Genomic DNA, 18,126 nt, shown 5'->3' with positions numbered 1-18,126 from the left:
ATAATGTCTCAATGCATAAACTGCGCTCGACGGAAAGGGCTGCGATTGGTTCTAACGGCTGGCGCTGTTCGCCAATGAGTGACACTGATAAAGTTTAGAGGCGATCACAGCTGATCAATGATAAACACGGAGAAAAACTCGCTATGCTATGGATCCACGAATAAAGCTATTACAGCCGAGAGGAGAGGAAATGTCACCTTCACAAGTCAAAGGGCAACAGTGAGAGAAATGGTGTTTACCTTCATTTTCTCAATCGCAGTGAAATTGAGGCTGTACCTGTAACTTCCGTGTCAGCAAAGGACTGTCCAGCAGACACTCGATGTTGCCACTGAAATCTGCAGGAATGTGGCTCTTCAGGAACAGGGTTGCCCACCTAACCCCTGTAGATGTGTATTTTTATTTTATCATTTATATAAGATTTGAATAATAATCAGTTATTTATAGTATACACTGTTACTATTCGTCTGTTAGACAAATCAGTTTTTAAGATAAATGTCAGCTTTACACATGCAAAACGTGTGGTTATGCTTAGTAATTTTATAAATTGAGTTTAATAAATGTGAGTTTAAGAGTTTAATATTTTATTTTAATAAATATCTAAGGTTTTTCTACATCAACACTAGGGATGTAACGGTATCAGAATTTCACGGTACAGTAATACCTCGGTATGAATGTCACGGTACGGTATTTATTGAATCATTTACAGGAAAAAACAAAACTTATGAAAATACTCCAAAAAAGTGCCAAAAGTGTCAATGACATACAAATTAGCCATCTATCTGTAAGCTTTGAAACAGGAACTTCAATTTTAATAACAAAAAAAATATTAAACCATGTAAAAAAAATAAAGTTTTTAATTTAGTATTGTTGTTGAAAACTCATCACATTCAACATTTAATCACTCACTCACTTAGATAGAGATGGGTTTAAAGGAAAATTATCATATAACTATAATCTGGTAAAAGCTGGGATCTCTGGGCATTTACATTGTCCCCTGCAACAGAAAAAAAACCTCTCATTTGGGACTGAGGTTTCTGGGACAAGAGAGATATGACTTATATGACTTATTTCTCGAGCGCCGAAAACGGAGCGTTTCGAAAACGCTGGAGAGGCCGTTTTCATTCTGCAAACGTTCGCCTATCTGATTGGGGCTTTTCCTGAATATTAAGTAGCCTAACACACACAGTTCAGTCTCGCATCCTCTTCTTGTAAGTTCAGACTTCGCAAGTTTGATCAAGGCTGCAGTCTCCCCCTTCTCAGTTTGATATGGAAAACATACCGAGGACACGCGTAAATCTTCAAAGGGAACAGTGTACTTTATAACTTCATTCACATCACCTTGGCTACGTTGTTTCACTTTCTCAACAATAAAATGTAAACATGATTTAAGGAACTGCATATTTCCTTTTTAATATTAGAAAACTTAACAGACAGCAGAAATGTTGAGGCGCCGTGCTGCATATATGAGCGTCATCTTCACTGTGTGGATATTTATAACAAAACGGAGCCGATAACAACTGCCTCCTTTCAATTTCAGTGAAAATACGAAACGCACCCTCTCTTTTGCTGAATATCAGTTTTAATAATCGACAATTATAAAAGTATAACATACAATAAGTTTATACATTGTAGGAAATAAAGGCAAGCGATCAGTCAATGTACCTGGATTAATCATTAACTTATCTTTGCGCTTAACCAAAACATGTTACCCGTGAACAAGTAACTTAATAGATTCCAATGACCAAAGTCAGGGAATTGGCCTATGTCGTTAGATAAAGACAACAACATGAATGAAATATCACGTTTAGCAAATATAGTGAGATTAGATCCAGCGGGAGATGCTTGATGAGCAGTCCGACAAGCAGAGCTCTCATCTGGGTAAAAATGCTGGAGCGCTTGCCCGAGAGTGTCTGTGGTCACGTGATGTGCGTTTTCAGCGTTTTGGTCTGGACGGAGAGCTGTTCAGAAACGCTGGGTAAAACGCGAGTGTGGACGCGGATCGTTTTCATTCTACAACGCCGTTTTAAAACTAAAACGCACTAGTGTAAACGGGGCTTACAGCTCTTTTTGATCCCCGCTTCTAGCAGCACACTCCATTTCCGCATTACTGGATCTGTAGCGACAACAGACCGCAAGGGATGATGGGAATTGTAGTTTTCGCTACCTCCCGTTCGCTTCATTCGCCTGAGCAAATTTTCTCAGAAGACCTATAGTTTTACCGAGTCATGCGACTTCGGTAATATCGAAAAAAATTAATATTGCGGTATGACGGTATTTACAATACCGTTACATCCGTAATCAACACTGATTCATTGTCATTTCCACCACACCCTGTCATTTCCACCACTGCTTTGTCATTTCCATCACCACACAAATTTTTTAAAAATATTTCAAAAGTTCTTATCAAACATTAAAAATGTATTTACAATATATGAGATCATGCTCTGTTTAATATACAAATTCAATGTATTTATTTTCTAATAAGCTCGTAACCAAATTAATATTCAATTTTAGAGTGTGTCAGGTGTACAATTCAGCATTCGGTCCTGAGGGACTTATTTATTTCATTGACAAATGTATGATTATTGTATAAGATAAGTGTAAAGATTGGTTAAACTAGACACAAAAATGATCTCAGACAATGTTTGACTGCCAAAATTTATTTCATTTTGAAATAAAAGATGTGTATTGAGATGTGGTGGAAATGACATTTGTTCAGTTCACGATGGCAAAAATGTCAAATATTGACAATTTATCTTCATATCTAAGTTTGTCCTCTTACAGAACTTGAAACTAGGCAAATTGTTTAATCTTATGAGGCTATGCTACATTAATTGTGAACAAGTACTTTTTGCTCAACTACACAAGGCTAAAAGTGTCCGTAGTTGAAGAATTGCGCAAAGCAGGAATCACTGTTCCCTTTATAAAAAATTGTTTAAGTCTTCATTTTTGAAGCTGCTAGTTGACAAAAGCAGCGCTGTTTTAAAATGTCCAAGTCATTCAGAAAGTTAAGTAGAAGAAATCAAGCTTAACTTTTCTGTTTTATTGATTGCATTTAATAAGCAATAAAATCATTGTGGGCCGGATTTCAATAGCAATACTCCGCTATTTAGAGCAAGGTAGGGCCCCAAAATTATTCTGCTTAGAGACCCCAAATGTACAGGGCCGGGCCTGATTGGAACTGAACTTTGGCAGCTGATGATGACATTACACTAGAACACGAGGATGCAAGACCACTGAAGAATGCGTATGGAGAAACAGCCTAAATATGAGAAGTGGTATATGTTGAGTCTTCTGAGTGAGACGCAGTTTCCATCCGTGAGGCATTGTGAGGTGCGGGTAAAGTAATCTGTTATTGGCAAGTAAGTTTGTTCCTTGACGGCATGTTTATAATTACCCTTGTATGTTTGATCTGTATGTATGTTGTTAATGGCCCAAGATCGGCCACGCAATTTGATTTCTGTGTAAAACAAAAGTAAAAGTTCTAGCATCAGCATCGTGACTAATCCCAATGTCATCGTTGGCATCTTGTTTGTGTTTGATTATGATTCAGTGTCATATATTCCACATTTGTTATGCCTTATGCTGTCACACGTCTTTTATATAATGCAGCTTTAGTCATTTATGTCCATTTATATTCTGTTTACACCCAGCATAGATTATTCTGCTGACTGCACTTTTAAGAGAGCTGTAAACACTATTGTTTGCAACGGGATATTTATTGTTTCAGTACATAAATATTTTTTACGTTTGACATTTTATTATGTACTTATACTTATTGTTCATCACAGAAAATGACTTGCTCCCAGTAAGAGGTGGAAAATATCTCCTGACTCCTACTCCTTAATCAGAGTGCTGAAGTGGTCAGCAACATTAAAGAACTGGCATGCTAAATTATGCATTACCCAACAGCAGATATTTGCTAATGACCATATTTAGTCTAAGCAGTCAATAGGGATGTACCAGGGTTTGCTGTGGTATAAAACCAACTATCGGTCAGCACACGCAAGAAGACGGAACAAGATCAAGACTCGACTCTTTCCACAGCATTGACACCTCAAAACATGGGTAAGAAATTAATATCTATTATGCATATTATATGTTTATAAAAACTTTCAGAATATAAATACAAGATTGTTTATAACACAGACAATGCACAGAGGTAATATATAATCCATATAATTAAGCACAAGATACACATTTACTTTCTCAAACAAATGTATTTTCATACAAATATTTGCTTCTAATGAATCCACACACTGCAAATGCAAAGTTATTCAATATAAAAGACTAATTATTGGTTTTATTCTAATGAGGTTTTATTAAAATGTTTGAGAGGAGCATGATCAGATATACTCTAATAGCTAATAGCTCAGAATTTTGCAGCACAATGACACACTGACAGTCCTTTCTGTGCTTCTTTGTTTAGAAAACAGCAGTTTTGGGCTTAAAAATGTGACTGGAAACTCAACAGACAAGAGCACTGTGGAGGACAAGGGATTTGAGATTTTTTTTGTCTGTATTTTCTCTGTAACCTTTGTAGTGGGTCTAATTGGAAATGGTCTGGTCATATTTCTGGCCGGCTGCAGAATGAAGATGACTGTCAACTCCACTTGGTTTCTGAATTTGGCGATTGCAGACTTCATCTTCTTTTTACTTTCAATCACAAATTTTTCCTTAACCGTGAGCAATCAGCACAGTGTCTTCACAGGCGACTTTCTCTTCATCACAACAGCACAAAATGTGTTTGCTAGCGTTTGGTCTCTTGTAGTTATCAGTCTGGATCGATGTTTGTGCACATGGATGACCGCTTGGGCTCAAAATAACAGAACTCTGCGTAAAGCCAGAATCATCTGCATCATCATCTGGGTTTCATCCATCGGCTACATTTTACCCTACTTTAAAGTTTTTGAGATTACAGGTACAATTCTTGTGACTTATGGATTTATAGTGGTCTTTCTCATCCCCTTCCTGATCATTGCATCTTCATACATCGCTATTGGAGTAAAAATCAATCACCTCAAAAAGAGGAAGCAGCTCAGGTCATACAGACTCATTATAACTGTAATCCTGACTTTCTTCATCTGTTCATTTCCACAGTATGTTTGCTATTTTTGGATGGTAAGAGCAGAAAATAATAATTGGACTCTCACTGATCAATTTTGGGTGCTATTTGCTTTTGCTCTCTACCTGATTAATCTTAACAGCAGTCTGAACCCATTTCTCTATGTGTTCATGTGTGATGATTATAAGAAGAAGCTGAAACAGTCTCTGGTGCTGGTGCTGGTAACGGCGTTTGCTGAAGATCATCTGGACAATAAAGGAAGGAGACAGACACAAAATGAACAAATCACACTTGAATTGCTAGAAATGTAAAAAAAAAATTTGGAGGAAAAAGTTTTGCCTTCATTGTTAATACTGCATATAATTATCACAGTTGAACAGTAACTGTCATCTGCATTCATCATAATTTTCTGTCTAAGACATCTCTTGTAAATTAAAGTTTTATAAATCCAGGTTTTGTGCTTGGTTTAGTTTTGTGTTCTTGTTTTCAGTGTCTGTATATTCACTTAGGGCTGATTTCATTGTTTAGTTCAGTGTGTGTATTTAAGTCTCAGTCTGTCTTCATTGATGTTTGTGTCGTTGACCTGTTCATCTATTTTTTTTTATTAAAAGCATTGCTGTGTACATAAATAATTCATTTTCTGTTGTCTGTTATCAGCACTAACACTTTATTTATCAGATGACCATTACTGACCAGTTAAGGATTTTTCTATGATATCAGCTAAATCATCAAAGTTATTTTAAAGTGTCCGGTGCTGGTGTAAATAAACAGGGGTGCTAATAATTCAGAGGGGCTAATAATTCTGACTTCAACTGTATGTTTGTATATAGATTCATTTTGTAAGAAGGACAACCATGTAAGGGTCACTTCTTTTACAGAAAAACGTATATCTAACTTTTGCTCTTATTTATATGATTGATTTTGTCTTATATGTCTGTATTGACTGTATCTTAAAAAGTTTAGAGTTTTTATTCTGAGAGTTTTCTATAAATATTTGCATAATAAATATACATTTCTTACACATGTTTTTGAGGTGTCAACGCAGTGGAAAGAGTCGAGTCTTGATCTTGGTCCGTCTTCTTGCTTTCGCTGACCGATAGTTGGTTTTAAACCAGACAGCAATTCTGCTACTGCATTTCTATAGGCTGATAAGTCTAAATATGGTCATTAGCAAACTTGATGAAATGGTTAGAGATGCACAGTATCATGAGTGGGCATTGAATCCACCGCAGAACATTTCCTGCCACACCAGGCTTTTCTTTTGCTCAAACATGAACAAACAATTTTAAAATGAACATTCAGGTGTTTATAAGAAAGAATAGGACATATGTTGGATATTTTCTACACATATTCTTTGGCACACAGTGGAGGATATTAGTGATGATATTAGTGTTGGAATTTGGTCACTTTCCAACTCAACCTAAAATCAACAAAATATTAATGTCATTTTACACCGTTATTGGACGTCAAAATAACATTGTCCTTAGACTGAGTCAACTTAAATCTAACCTGGTATCACCGCCTTATGATGTTCTGTATCTGCTGGGTATTGGTTGGGTTTAGGGAAGAAGTGTGAGTCAGACGATCGGTCAGTCAGTCCTTCAGTAAGTCAATTAGTCAGTCGACAGTGGCCTCTAGTGAAGGCTGAGAAAATAAAACAAGTGACGAAAACAAAAACTAGAAAAGAAGTAACTCCTGGGACGTACTTGGCGCCTCCAGAAATGTATATAGTGGTACGTTTTCAGAATGAGCCTGGGTTGTTTTATTCTTTTCATCTGTTAAGCTTCTTTAACACATTCTGCAATGAAAAAGGCTTAACAGATAAATTGTCACTAAAATGCAGTATTTTAGCCTCATAAATAAATGCAAAAAATGACAGGAATAACTTTAAAATGCAACCAGTCTGTTTCAATGGAGATGTCACAGTAATTTCTCTAATAAACATCACTAATATCCTCCACTGTGTGCCAAAGAATATGTGTAGAAAATAGCCAACATATGTCCTATTCTTTCTTAAAAACACCTGAATGTTTATTTTAAAATTGTTTGTTCATGTTTGAGCAAAAGAAAAGCCTGGTGTGGCAGGAAATGTTCTGCGGTGGATTCAATGCCCACTCATGAGACTGTACATCTCTAATCATTCAATCAAATTTGCTTATGACCATATTTAGACTTATCAGCCTATAGAGATGCAGTAGCAGAATTGCTGTCTGGTTTAAAACCAACTATCGGTCAGCGAAAGCAAGAAGACGGACCAAGATCAAGACTCGACTCTTTCCACTGCGTTGACACCTCAAAAACATGTGTGAGAAATGTATATTTATTGTGCAAATGTTTATAAAAAACTCTCAGAATAAAAACTCTAAACTAATAATAAGAGCAATAAGAGCAAAAGTTAGATATACGTTTTTCTGTAAAACAAGTGACCCTTAAAGGGATGTCCTTCTTACAAAAAGAATCTATAAACTGAAAATGCAAGGTTATTACATTTAAATGACATTTTTGTCTTCTTCTACTGAAGTTTTATCAAAATTGGGGAAAAGCTCGATCAACTAATTAGGAAATTAGCAAAATCTAATCCTTCTAAATCAGTGGATCTCAAACTTTTTTTACTAAGTACCACCTCAAAAACAATTCTCTCTCCAAATACCACCATAATAAGCAGTATTGAATTATAGTAGCGCAGTAGGCCCAGTAAAGAAGCTACAGCTCTGTACCGTTCAAAAACATGGCAGATTAATTCCTATTATTAAGAATATTTATTATTATCAGCCACTTTAAACAATACAAATACTTTGAACGTTAACACTGTACTGTGCTTATAACAATATAAAACATCAATGTTTAAATTAAAATCTGGTTTTAAAAGGTACAAACGGTAGGCTACTGTTCTTTAAAAGTAAAAAAAAAGACTGCTGTTATAAAATGAAAAGTAATAACATATAGCATATTTATCAAAACCTGGAGATGTTGCTTGGACCTCATAAATATAGGCTGTATGTCCTCACATTGATATATAAATATTTTTTGAAATATATGCAGCATGTACATATGACATATTTGATTCCTCCGTGTACCACTAGAACAGGGGTCACCAATCCTGGTCCTGGAGGGCCGATGTCCCTGCAGGGTTTAGCTCCAACTTGCCTCAACACACCTGCCTGGATGTTTCAAGTTTACCTAGTAAGACCTTGATTAGCTTGTTCAGGTGTGTTTGATTAGGGTTGGAGCTAAAATCTGCAGGACACCGGCCCTCCAGGAACAAGTTTGGTGACCACTGCACTAGAAGGAAGCCCACGTACCACTAGTGGTACAGGTACCACAGTTAGAACCCCTGTTCTAAATAACTTAGTGTGTGTGAGTGTGTGTGTGTGTGTGTGTGTGTGTGTGTGTGTGTGTGTGTGTGTGTGTGTGTGTGTGTGTGTGTGTGTGTGTGGGTGGGTGCCTTGTATTCTTGACCTCGTGAGCACCATACTGTATGTCCTCAAAATTATAGCAATACCAGTACATTTTGACCTTTGGGGATTTTTTTTGGTTTCCATGAGGGAAATGGCATTTTAAATCCATGGTATTTAGAAAATGTAAAAACGTAGACTGTTTTCTATGATGGTTTAGGGGTAGAAAAGGAACAGAATATACAATTTGTACAGTAGAAATGTCATTACGTCTATAAGAAGTCAACTAACTTAAACAACTGAATAACACCGAAATAACTGTAAATGTGTGTGTCCTCAGTCCCAAAGTTTTCCCGCTTCCTCACCCCTATTTCCTCACTCTTGATCTTAAACATTTATTTATCTTTATTTAACTCTAAAAAGATGTCTAAAAAAACATTTATTCTAGCTCCTCAATGGATGTCTTTTATATGTTCTCTAAAATGACGTCTAAAAAGTTTCATTCTGGCTCCTCAGTGGACATTTTTAAACGTACAACAAAGACGTCTTTTAGACTTGCATTTGCTTAGTGAGAAACTTTACATTCAAGGAAATGAAAAATAAATTTGCACAACAATTACAACATTTTAAAGCAGTCCTAAATGTGCTTCTGTTTATCTTTTTCTACTTTATTTAGAAACTGTGACTGGAAACTCAACAGATGAGAGCACTGTGCAGAACAAGGGATTTATGATCTTTCTTATCTGCGTTTCATTGTCACTATCATAGTGGGTCTCATTGGTAATGGGCTGGTCATATTTCTGACCGGCTGCAGAATGAAGACGAACGTCAACTCCATTTGGTTTCTGAATTTGGCGATTGCAGACTTCATCTTCATTTTATCTTCAATCACAGGTGTTTTCCTAAGGTTGAATGAGCAGCACAATACTACTTTTTCTCCATCACAATATCTCTAAATCAGTTTGCTATTGCGTTTTGTTTCTTGTAGTTATTAGTGTGGATTAATGCCTCCGCATATGGATGACCGTTTGGGCTCAAAATAACAGAACTCTGCGTAAAGCCAGAATCATCTGCATCATCATCTGGGTTTTATCCATCGGCTACATTTTACCTTTCTTTGAAGTTTTGGAGGTTACAGATACATTTCTTGACCCATATCAATGTATAGTGGTCTTTCTCATCCTCTTTCTCATCAACTCTGAAAACTGGAATGACAGTTTCAATTACTAGAACTTCTATGTTAAGCTGCTTTGACACAATCTACAATGTAAATGCGCTATAGAAATGAAGAAGAACTGAATAGAATTTTACACCAGGAACTGGCAGAGGTGCAACAACTTTAATTATAAAGTAAAAACAAAAACAAAAAGTTTTCAGCTGGAGCTCCTTCACGGGACTAAACACTCGCTCCTCGGCTTGCGGCTCTCAGCCCCACCCCCACTCATCACCGCTACCAAATCGACCAATCACCAACCATCATTACAATGGGTAGTTGCATTTATGGAGAGATGCGCATCGGCATCAGCCAACATAACATAAATAAAATGTCTCTACTAAATGATCAAGTACTGATCAAGAGTCATCCTCACAGGTGTGTGGGTCCTCTGAAATCTTCAAAGCTTACTCCAAAATCAAGTGTCTTATGAAAACACATGATGATAATAATAATTCCTTTATTATATCGCATTTGGGTACTCAAAGCACTTACAAGATGTTGGGAAATCTCTTCATTTATCACCAATGTGCAGCCTCTACAGCTGATCCAGCTAATTAAAGGTGTTCAAGACTGCTGGACTATTAAGCAGGTGTGAGTTGGAGATGGTTGGAACTAAACTATGCAAGTGAAGTGGCCAAATGTGGTGACCATAGACCTACTCAGAATTTGTGCTCTGAATTTAACCCATCCAAGTGCACAAACACAACCCTGAACACACACCCAGAGTAGGGTTTGATCTACAGAAAATTCTAGTGTAACAGGAAAGGTCCTGCGGTGGGTTCAACTGCTGATGACCATATTTAGCCTTATCAGCCATTAGGGATGGGTTTACTCTGGTATAAAACCAACCAACCAATCGGTCAGTGCAAGCAAGAAGATGGACCAAGATCAACACTCGACTCTTTCCACTGCACTGACATCTCAAAACATGGGTAAGAAATTATTATCTATGCTTATTAAATGCATATAAAAACCTATTAGAATATTAATACAAGATTGTTTATGCAGAAAATGCACAGAGAAAATAAAAAAAAACATATAATTAAGCAGAAGATACACATTTACTTTCTTAAACAAATGACCTTTCGTACAAAAACGTCCTTATTACATAATGAATCCATGCACGGCCAATGCAAGGTTATTCAATTTAGATGACAAATTTTTTTGTTCTATTCTAATGAGGATTTATTAAAATGACACAATCGGATTTACTCCACAATCTAAAAAAAAATCCTGGTAAACAAAAAAAAAAAAAAAGTAAAATAACGGCAAGTAAAATTACTGAAATTTCCTGCAATTTACAAAATTATTATTTAGTTTGTTTTAGATTTTTTGCTGTAATTTCACAGTAGATTACACATTGCTTGACCATATTTTGACAGTTTTAAATAATGGTTTACACTACACTGCATTGTTGGTTTACAAAAAAAAAATCAAACAAACATAATCCTGTTGCACTACACTTAATTTGGATGCTAAATGAGAATCTGAAATATTTTATTGCAAACATCAAAAAAATAAAGATGTAGTATTAGTATTCAAAAATGTTATATTTTAATTAGGTTTTTAAATAAATAATAAATTAAATAAATTGGTCTTGCTCTTCATATTTTTTTGATTTACATAGTATATGTAATAATTCTGGTACTTTTACCATAAACCGATATATCAACCATTTGGTAAAGGCTGATATTTTAGAAATTATGGAATTATAAAGAAATGCAATCCAAAAAAAAAATCTTGGTGGGACAGTTAAAGGGTTAAAAAACTAAGTTTGTCATGAGTGTAAAACAGTGTTTTAACCATTTGTTCACCAAACTGCAACAATATTCAAATAGAAAAATGAGTCCAAAAGATAAAAAGAAACCAACATGCAAACTCTGTTCAAAATAATGAATTTAAAAATATATATCATAGCTGGCACAATAAACCTTTTTCAGAACACTGTGATGGCACAATTCAATGGTAATCAGCATCTCAAATCCTTTCAAATTGAACTTTTAGACTGTTTAAAACATTTATGTAGATTTACAAACAATACTTTTAAAGCAGGGTGTCTGTGCGGGACCGTACATTTGACATTGTTCTCTATTCTTTCTGCCGTTATCTGTCTCACACTGTGAGGCATAAAAAAAATAAAAGCAAATTATCAGCAAATATTTAAGGTCTGTGACACTGCCAAGAATTTCTGGTACACTGCAAAAAATGATTGCACCAATTAGTTATTACTAACTTAATATTTTAAATTAAGTTAACATGTCTGCACTGAATGTGTTGACATAACTTACAGTACATATCAAAGTTTACTTTGCTGGACTTCTTAGGCTTCTTAAGAGACTAATATTTTAGTTACCAAACATATTTAGCAATTGAAAGATAATACCATTAAAGCAAAATATTGCCAAAAAATTAAAATAAGTTACAGCCTACAAAATTTCAACTAATTTATTTTTACTTTTTTAATTTAATTTTTATTTTTTTTATTTTTTTTTATTTTTTTTTTTGCTTCGCTTGATTTTTCATCTTTTTAAAATTTGTATTTAATATTTTTCTAAACCATATAAATTTGTATGTACTAGTTTTTGGACTGTTATCGTAAGTTATTTTGTTAGATAAGCTCCAGTGGGGTGTAATTATATATTGCTGAACACTATATACATTTGAAATCAGAATTATTAGCCCCCCTGAATTATTAACCCCCCTGTTTATTTTTTCCCCCAGTTTCTGTTTAACGGAGAGAAGATTTCTTCAACACATTTCTAAACTTAATAGTTTTAATAACTCATTTCTAATTTATCTTTGCCATGATAATAATAATATTTAACTAGATATTTTTCAAGAAACTTTTATCCAGCTTAAAGTGACATTTAAAGGCTTAACTAGGATAATTAGGTTACCTAGGCAGGTTAGGGTAATTAGGCAAGTCATTGTATAACAATGGTTTGTTCTTTAGACTATTGAAAAATATATTGCATAAAGGGGCTAAAAATTCTGACCTTAAAATGGTTTTTAAAAAAATTAAAAACGAATTTTATTCTAGCCGAAATAAAACAAATAAGACTTTCTCCAGAAGAAAAAATATTATCAGAATTACTGTGAAAATTACCTTGCTCTGTTAAACATCATTTGGGAAATATTTAAAAAAGAAAAAAACTGATGAGGGGGTTTAATAATTTTGTAAACTAAAACTGAATGATATGTTAAATATTTAACAAAAACCAAGTGTGTTTACCTAGTGGTTTTTAGTTTATAGGGGTGTGTGTGTGTGTGTGTGTGTGTGTGTGTGTGTGTGTGTGTGTGTGTGTGTGTGTGTGTGTGTGTGTGTGTGTGTGTGTGTGTCCTTGGTAAAATTTGTATTAGCTGACTTTAAAAACCTGTTTTTAGTATTAACTGAACCATGGTCCATTGGTCATCCTGGGTTGCGTTTCTGTAAACCATCGTTAGCCAACTAAGGTCGCAAGTTGTGTCATTACAAACATAGTTAGTTGATTTGGCGTTTCCCAAATCCATCGTTTCCATGAACATTCGCTAACTCCGTCGCAAACTTGTATGCTGGCAACTACACCTCTGGAGCTGTAGTTAGAAGCATAGTTCCCCTTCAGGAGGGAAATTCAATTCTATGTGGAAACGTCCAATATGACAAAAGTGTAAGTTTCCATGTAGTATTTCCGTTACCCCCCTCGAGGAAAGAGTTTTATTTTTGTAACTGGAGCATTCCTAGCTGTGTTCTATTCCCAGTTATCCCCCTATGCCCTATTAGTTTAGGCACGTTAAATGATGTTCATAGAACTCAGACTAACACATTGGCATAACTCAAGTGTACAGACTGTACTGGCTAATAATGACTTTCTCTATTTAGAATAACAGAGTATTGTTGAGACCAATCTTCATGTGGGTGGACCTTTATCTCTAAACTTATAATACTATTTAAATCATATGGTGATTACTAATAGTTTGAGTAAATTGGTCTGCTTGATTCTAAAGTAATGATCATGATAAAATAACAGATCTATGGGAACAACACAAAAATAAACTCTTAAATGAGTATGTAGGGTTCTGCCTTTTAGAATAGTGGTTTATCACCTCTGTTTAGTGACACAGACTGACATGCTTGTGTCTAAGGGATTGTATAGTCAGCCAGTACAAGACTCAGGATGTTGTAGGAATCTGAATGAACAAGTGTAATATATAGAAACAAGATTAAATAAAATAATGATTTTATCTAAATAAAATATTAAAATAAGTTTCTTAATGTTTTATGATTCAGATAAAAGAAGATAAAATATTTACATTCTAAACCACCTCATATTAAATTGGAGTCAGATATGAATTCAATTTAAAGGAATTCAACATTGTGCACTGAAAAGACCGAACATGCAGCAAACCTTCATCCGCCTAGACACCATTGTTGGGCCAATTGGGTGAACCTTACAGTGTCAATGTACAAACTTACGTAAAAAAAAAAAAAAAACCTTGAATCATACATTGATTAGGATTTATATCACTGCAGTAATTTTCCTATTTTTGACTCATAAATAAAAAATCATCAGTAATTTTTTTTTAAAATGCCGAAAATTTAGTCAAAAAAATTTATTGAACAATATAAAACCTCAGGGTTCTATATAGACCCTCGAGTTTTTTTAGGATAGTCACTTAAAAATAAAATAAATCAAAGTCACTTTTTGAAACTTTTCAACATCAAGAGTTGTTGGATGAAAGATCAAGGACACTCACTCACTGCACAACTGCAAGAACAAAAAACATGAATCACAAAATACAAAAAACAACCATCACAACCCCCACCCCTTCCCCTACACTTAGCGTGAATTCCAGATGGTCTTTTTGCATTTCAGTTTTTGCATAGTTTTTGGCCTGGAATCAGTCAGCTACATCTAGCAACACTGTGTGCAATTTCTCATTCTTAAATCTGTTCTCATACAAAAAAATATGCCAAATATGCTTTATATATGCTCAGACATTAAATATAAGTGTAAATTTGTAAAAAATAAAAAATAAAGCTTTTAAAGCACAATGACACACTGACAGTCCTTACTGTGCTTCTTTGTTTAGAAAACAGCAGTTTTGGACCTGAAAATGGGACTGGAGGGTCAACAAAAATAGGGTTTATAATCTTTCTTGCCTGCATTTTCTTTGCCACCTTTGTGGTGGGTCTCATTGGAAATGGGCTGGTCATATTTCTGGCCGGCTGCAGAATGAAGACGACTGTCAACTCCATTTGGTTTCTGAATTTGGCGATTGCAGACTTCACCTTCCTTTTATCTACAATCATAGGTGTAAGTTTGAGCAAGCAGCGCAGAGACTTCATGATCTACTTTTTCTCCATCACAGCATCACTAAACCAGTTTGCATTATGTTTCTTGTAGTCATCAGTCTGGATCGATGCCTGCGCACATGGATGACTGTTTGGGCTCAAAATAACAGAACTCTGCGTAAAGCCAGAATCATCTGCATGATCGTCTGGGTTACATCCATCGGCTACATTTTACCTTTCTTCGAAGTTTTTGAGGTTACAGATACATTTCTTGACCCATATCAATTTCTATTGCTCTTTCTCATCCCCTTCCTGATTATTGCATCTTCATACATCGCTATTGGTGTAAAAATCAAACGCCTCAAAATGGGGAAGCAGCTCAGGTCATACAGACTCATTATAACTGTAATCCTGACTTTCTTCATCTGTTCATTTCCATTCCATGTTTGCTGGTTTTGGATGGTAAGGGCAGAAAATAATAATTGGACTCTCACTGATCAATTTTGGGTGCTATTTGGTTTTACTCTCTACCTGATTTATCTTAACAGCTGTCTGAACCCATTTCTCTATGTGTTCATGTGTAATGATTATAAGAAGAAGCTGAAACAGTCTCTGGTGCTGGTGCTGGAGACGGCGTTTGCTGAAGATCATCTGGACAATAACGAAATGAGACAGACACAAAATGATAAACAGGCAAAACAAACCACACTTGAATTGCTAGAAATGTAGAAAACCTTCAAAGGTTTGTGAACATTGTTGATATTGCATATAATCAGTCTTCATAATCAGTCAATAGTCTTTATTCAGCATCATTTTCTGTCTATAGGCCCGTGCACACTGACACATTTTTTTGCTCATGTTTTCAGTCGACGTTTAATGCCTCATGACTAAATAAAGGGTGTCAATGTGATCGTGCACACCAACGCCCAAAACGGCAGACGCAAAAGCGTAATTTTGAAAAAAAAAACGCCTCATGCTCGTTTTTTTGTTTTGACGCACCGCATTAAAACCTTCTCCACCAATCAGTTTGGCACTTTTGTTCATGTGCACGGAGCTGCTGAAGTTACCGTAAACAGCACTTGGAGGGGCTCTAGCGCAAAACTGTCAACGTGAGCGCACATTGAAGAAGATGCCCAGAGGCGATATGAACGTGGAGCTGCTTATTGCACTTGTGAACAATCATTTCTGCATCGCTAGAGCTGGAGCTGCTGCTTGAACCATCCATGCTTGTTCGAGTCACCAGTAACTTTAACAACACGCGTGTGAACTTCCTCTCCTCCTCTTCTTCTGTGTTAAAGCGGGTGTCAGAAACTTTAAGCTGAGTAGCGCCATCTAACATCTAATGTCTCGTAAAACTCTGACGTTAAACGCAAACGAAAATCGTCCCGGTGTGTAGGAGCCTTAAAGGTTTTCATTTGCGTTTATCGTCAGCGTTTTATGAGACGTTTTTCAGTATTCAAACCCAAGAGATTTTCACTGGCGTCAAGCAGAAAAGTATGTAAAATGAATGACGCTTTTCATTTGCGTTAATCGTCAGCATTTTACGAGACGTTTTTTAGTATTCAAACCCAAGGGATTTTCACTGGCGTCAAGCTGAAGAGTATGCAAAATCACTCTTTTTAACGTTAAATGGCGCTACTTTTCAAAATTACGCTTTTGCGCCTGGCGTATTGCGCGTTGGTGTGCACAAACACATTGGCGCCCGTTATTTAGTCACAAGGCGTTAAACGTCGACGGAAAACGCAAGCAAAAAACCTCTTGGTGTGCACGGCATATCTTGAGACATATCTTGTAAATTATAGTTTTATAAATCCAAGTTTTGTGCTTGGTTTAGTTATATGTTGTTGTTTTCACTGTCTGTATATTCACTTAGGACTGATTTTATTATTTGGACATGTATTTTATTCAAGATGTCCTCGCTGTAGCAAGATGTCATACTAATGTACAAGATGTACATACACTGTATTTTGTTTTTCAGATGACCATTACAGAGCAATTTTAATGATATTGGTTAAGTTGTTAAAGTCATTTTAAAGCTATTTTTATGTTCCATTTATCAGTCAATATTGTGTTTAGAAATAAAAAAATAATTAGTAGACATCAAATCCTTATCATTTGTCATTAATTTAGCATACACGGCTTGTGTTTACCAAACACTTTATCTTACCACTAAGCGTTCTGCTAAAAAGGAGTAAACGTTTTCTCTGAGAGACTTTTGCTAAGCTAACAATATCTGAAATATTGTTAATATAATATAAAGAGGATTTTATTTCTCTTTTCTTCATCTATGTTGCTTTTGCAAACAGCAGTGTTTGAGCCTACTTTGGCCCAAACAGAGGCTGTTTCTCTCAAGGTTTTTTTTTTCTTTCACCTTCATCAATTGGTGAAGTTTGTTTCTCGCCACTGGCTTGCTTGGTTGGGGACTTGTGGAGCTGTGTATCGATGGATTTGCTCTTCAGTTTTTAGACTTCCAGAAGTGAAAATTTAACCACACTGAACTGAACTAAACTGAACTTCAACTCTGAAAACTAAACTGACAGTTTCAATTTACTATAATCTTCTATGTTAAGCTCCCTACAATCTACAATGCAAACGCGCTATCGAAATGAAGATGAACTGATTTGAATTTTACACCAGGAACTGGCAGAGGTGCAACAACTTTAATTATAAAGTAAAAACAAAACAAAAGTTTCCAGCTGGAGGTTCTTCACGGGACTCCACACTTGTAAACACTCGCTTCATTGGGTTTGCAGCTCTCAGCCCCACCCACACTCATCACCGCTACTAAATCGACCAATCACCAACCATCATCACAACGTGTAGTTGCATTTATTGAGAGATGCGCATCGGCATCAGCCAACATAACATAAAGAACATAAAACAAAAAGAAAATGTCTCTATTAAATGATCAAGTACTGATCAAGAGTCATCCTCACAGGTGTGTGGGTCCTCTGAAATCTTCGAAGCTTACTCCAAAATCAAGTGTCTTTTGAAATGACATGATGACAATAATAATTCCATTATTATATCGCATTTGGGTACTCAAGGCAATTAAAAGATGTTGGGAAATCTCTTCATTTATCACCAATGTGCAGCCTCTACAGCTGATCCAGCTAATTAAAGGTGTTCAAGACTGCTGGACTATTAAGCAGGTGTGAGTTGGAGATGGTTGGAACTA

General features: G+C 35.6%; 1 protein-coding gene and 1 pseudogene across 1 annotated transcript; both read left to right on the top strand.

Annotated features, from left to right (window-relative positions):
* Positions 1-4,005: 4,005 nt before the first annotated feature.
* On the top strand, positions 4,006-5,515 carry LOC137487696 (chemerin-like receptor 1). Its single transcript, XM_073923962.1, has 2 exons — positions 4,006-4,068; positions 4,430-5,515. The coding sequence occupies exons 1-2, from the start codon at positions 4,065-4,067 to the stop codon at positions 5,374-5,376; spliced, it is 951 nt and encodes a 316-aa protein (XP_073780063.1). The 5' UTR covers positions 4,006-4,064; the 3' UTR covers positions 5,377-5,515.
* A 5,089-nt stretch (positions 5,516-10,604) lies between these two features.
* Positions 10,605-17,810, top strand: LOC137487695 (C3a anaphylatoxin chemotactic receptor-like; annotated as a pseudogene).
* Positions 17,811-18,126: the final 316 nt, after the last annotated feature.

The sequence above is a fragment of the Danio rerio genome, chromosome 15 (assembly GCF_049306965.1).
Source record: "Danio rerio strain Tuebingen ecotype United States chromosome 15, GRCz12tu, whole genome shotgun sequence".
In the NCBI taxonomy this organism is placed as follows: domain Eukaryota; kingdom Metazoa; phylum Chordata; class Actinopteri; order Cypriniformes; family Danionidae; genus Danio; species Danio rerio.
The sequence above is the reverse complement of the archived record's forward strand: the minus strand, read 5'-3'. Positions and strand labels throughout refer to the sequence as shown.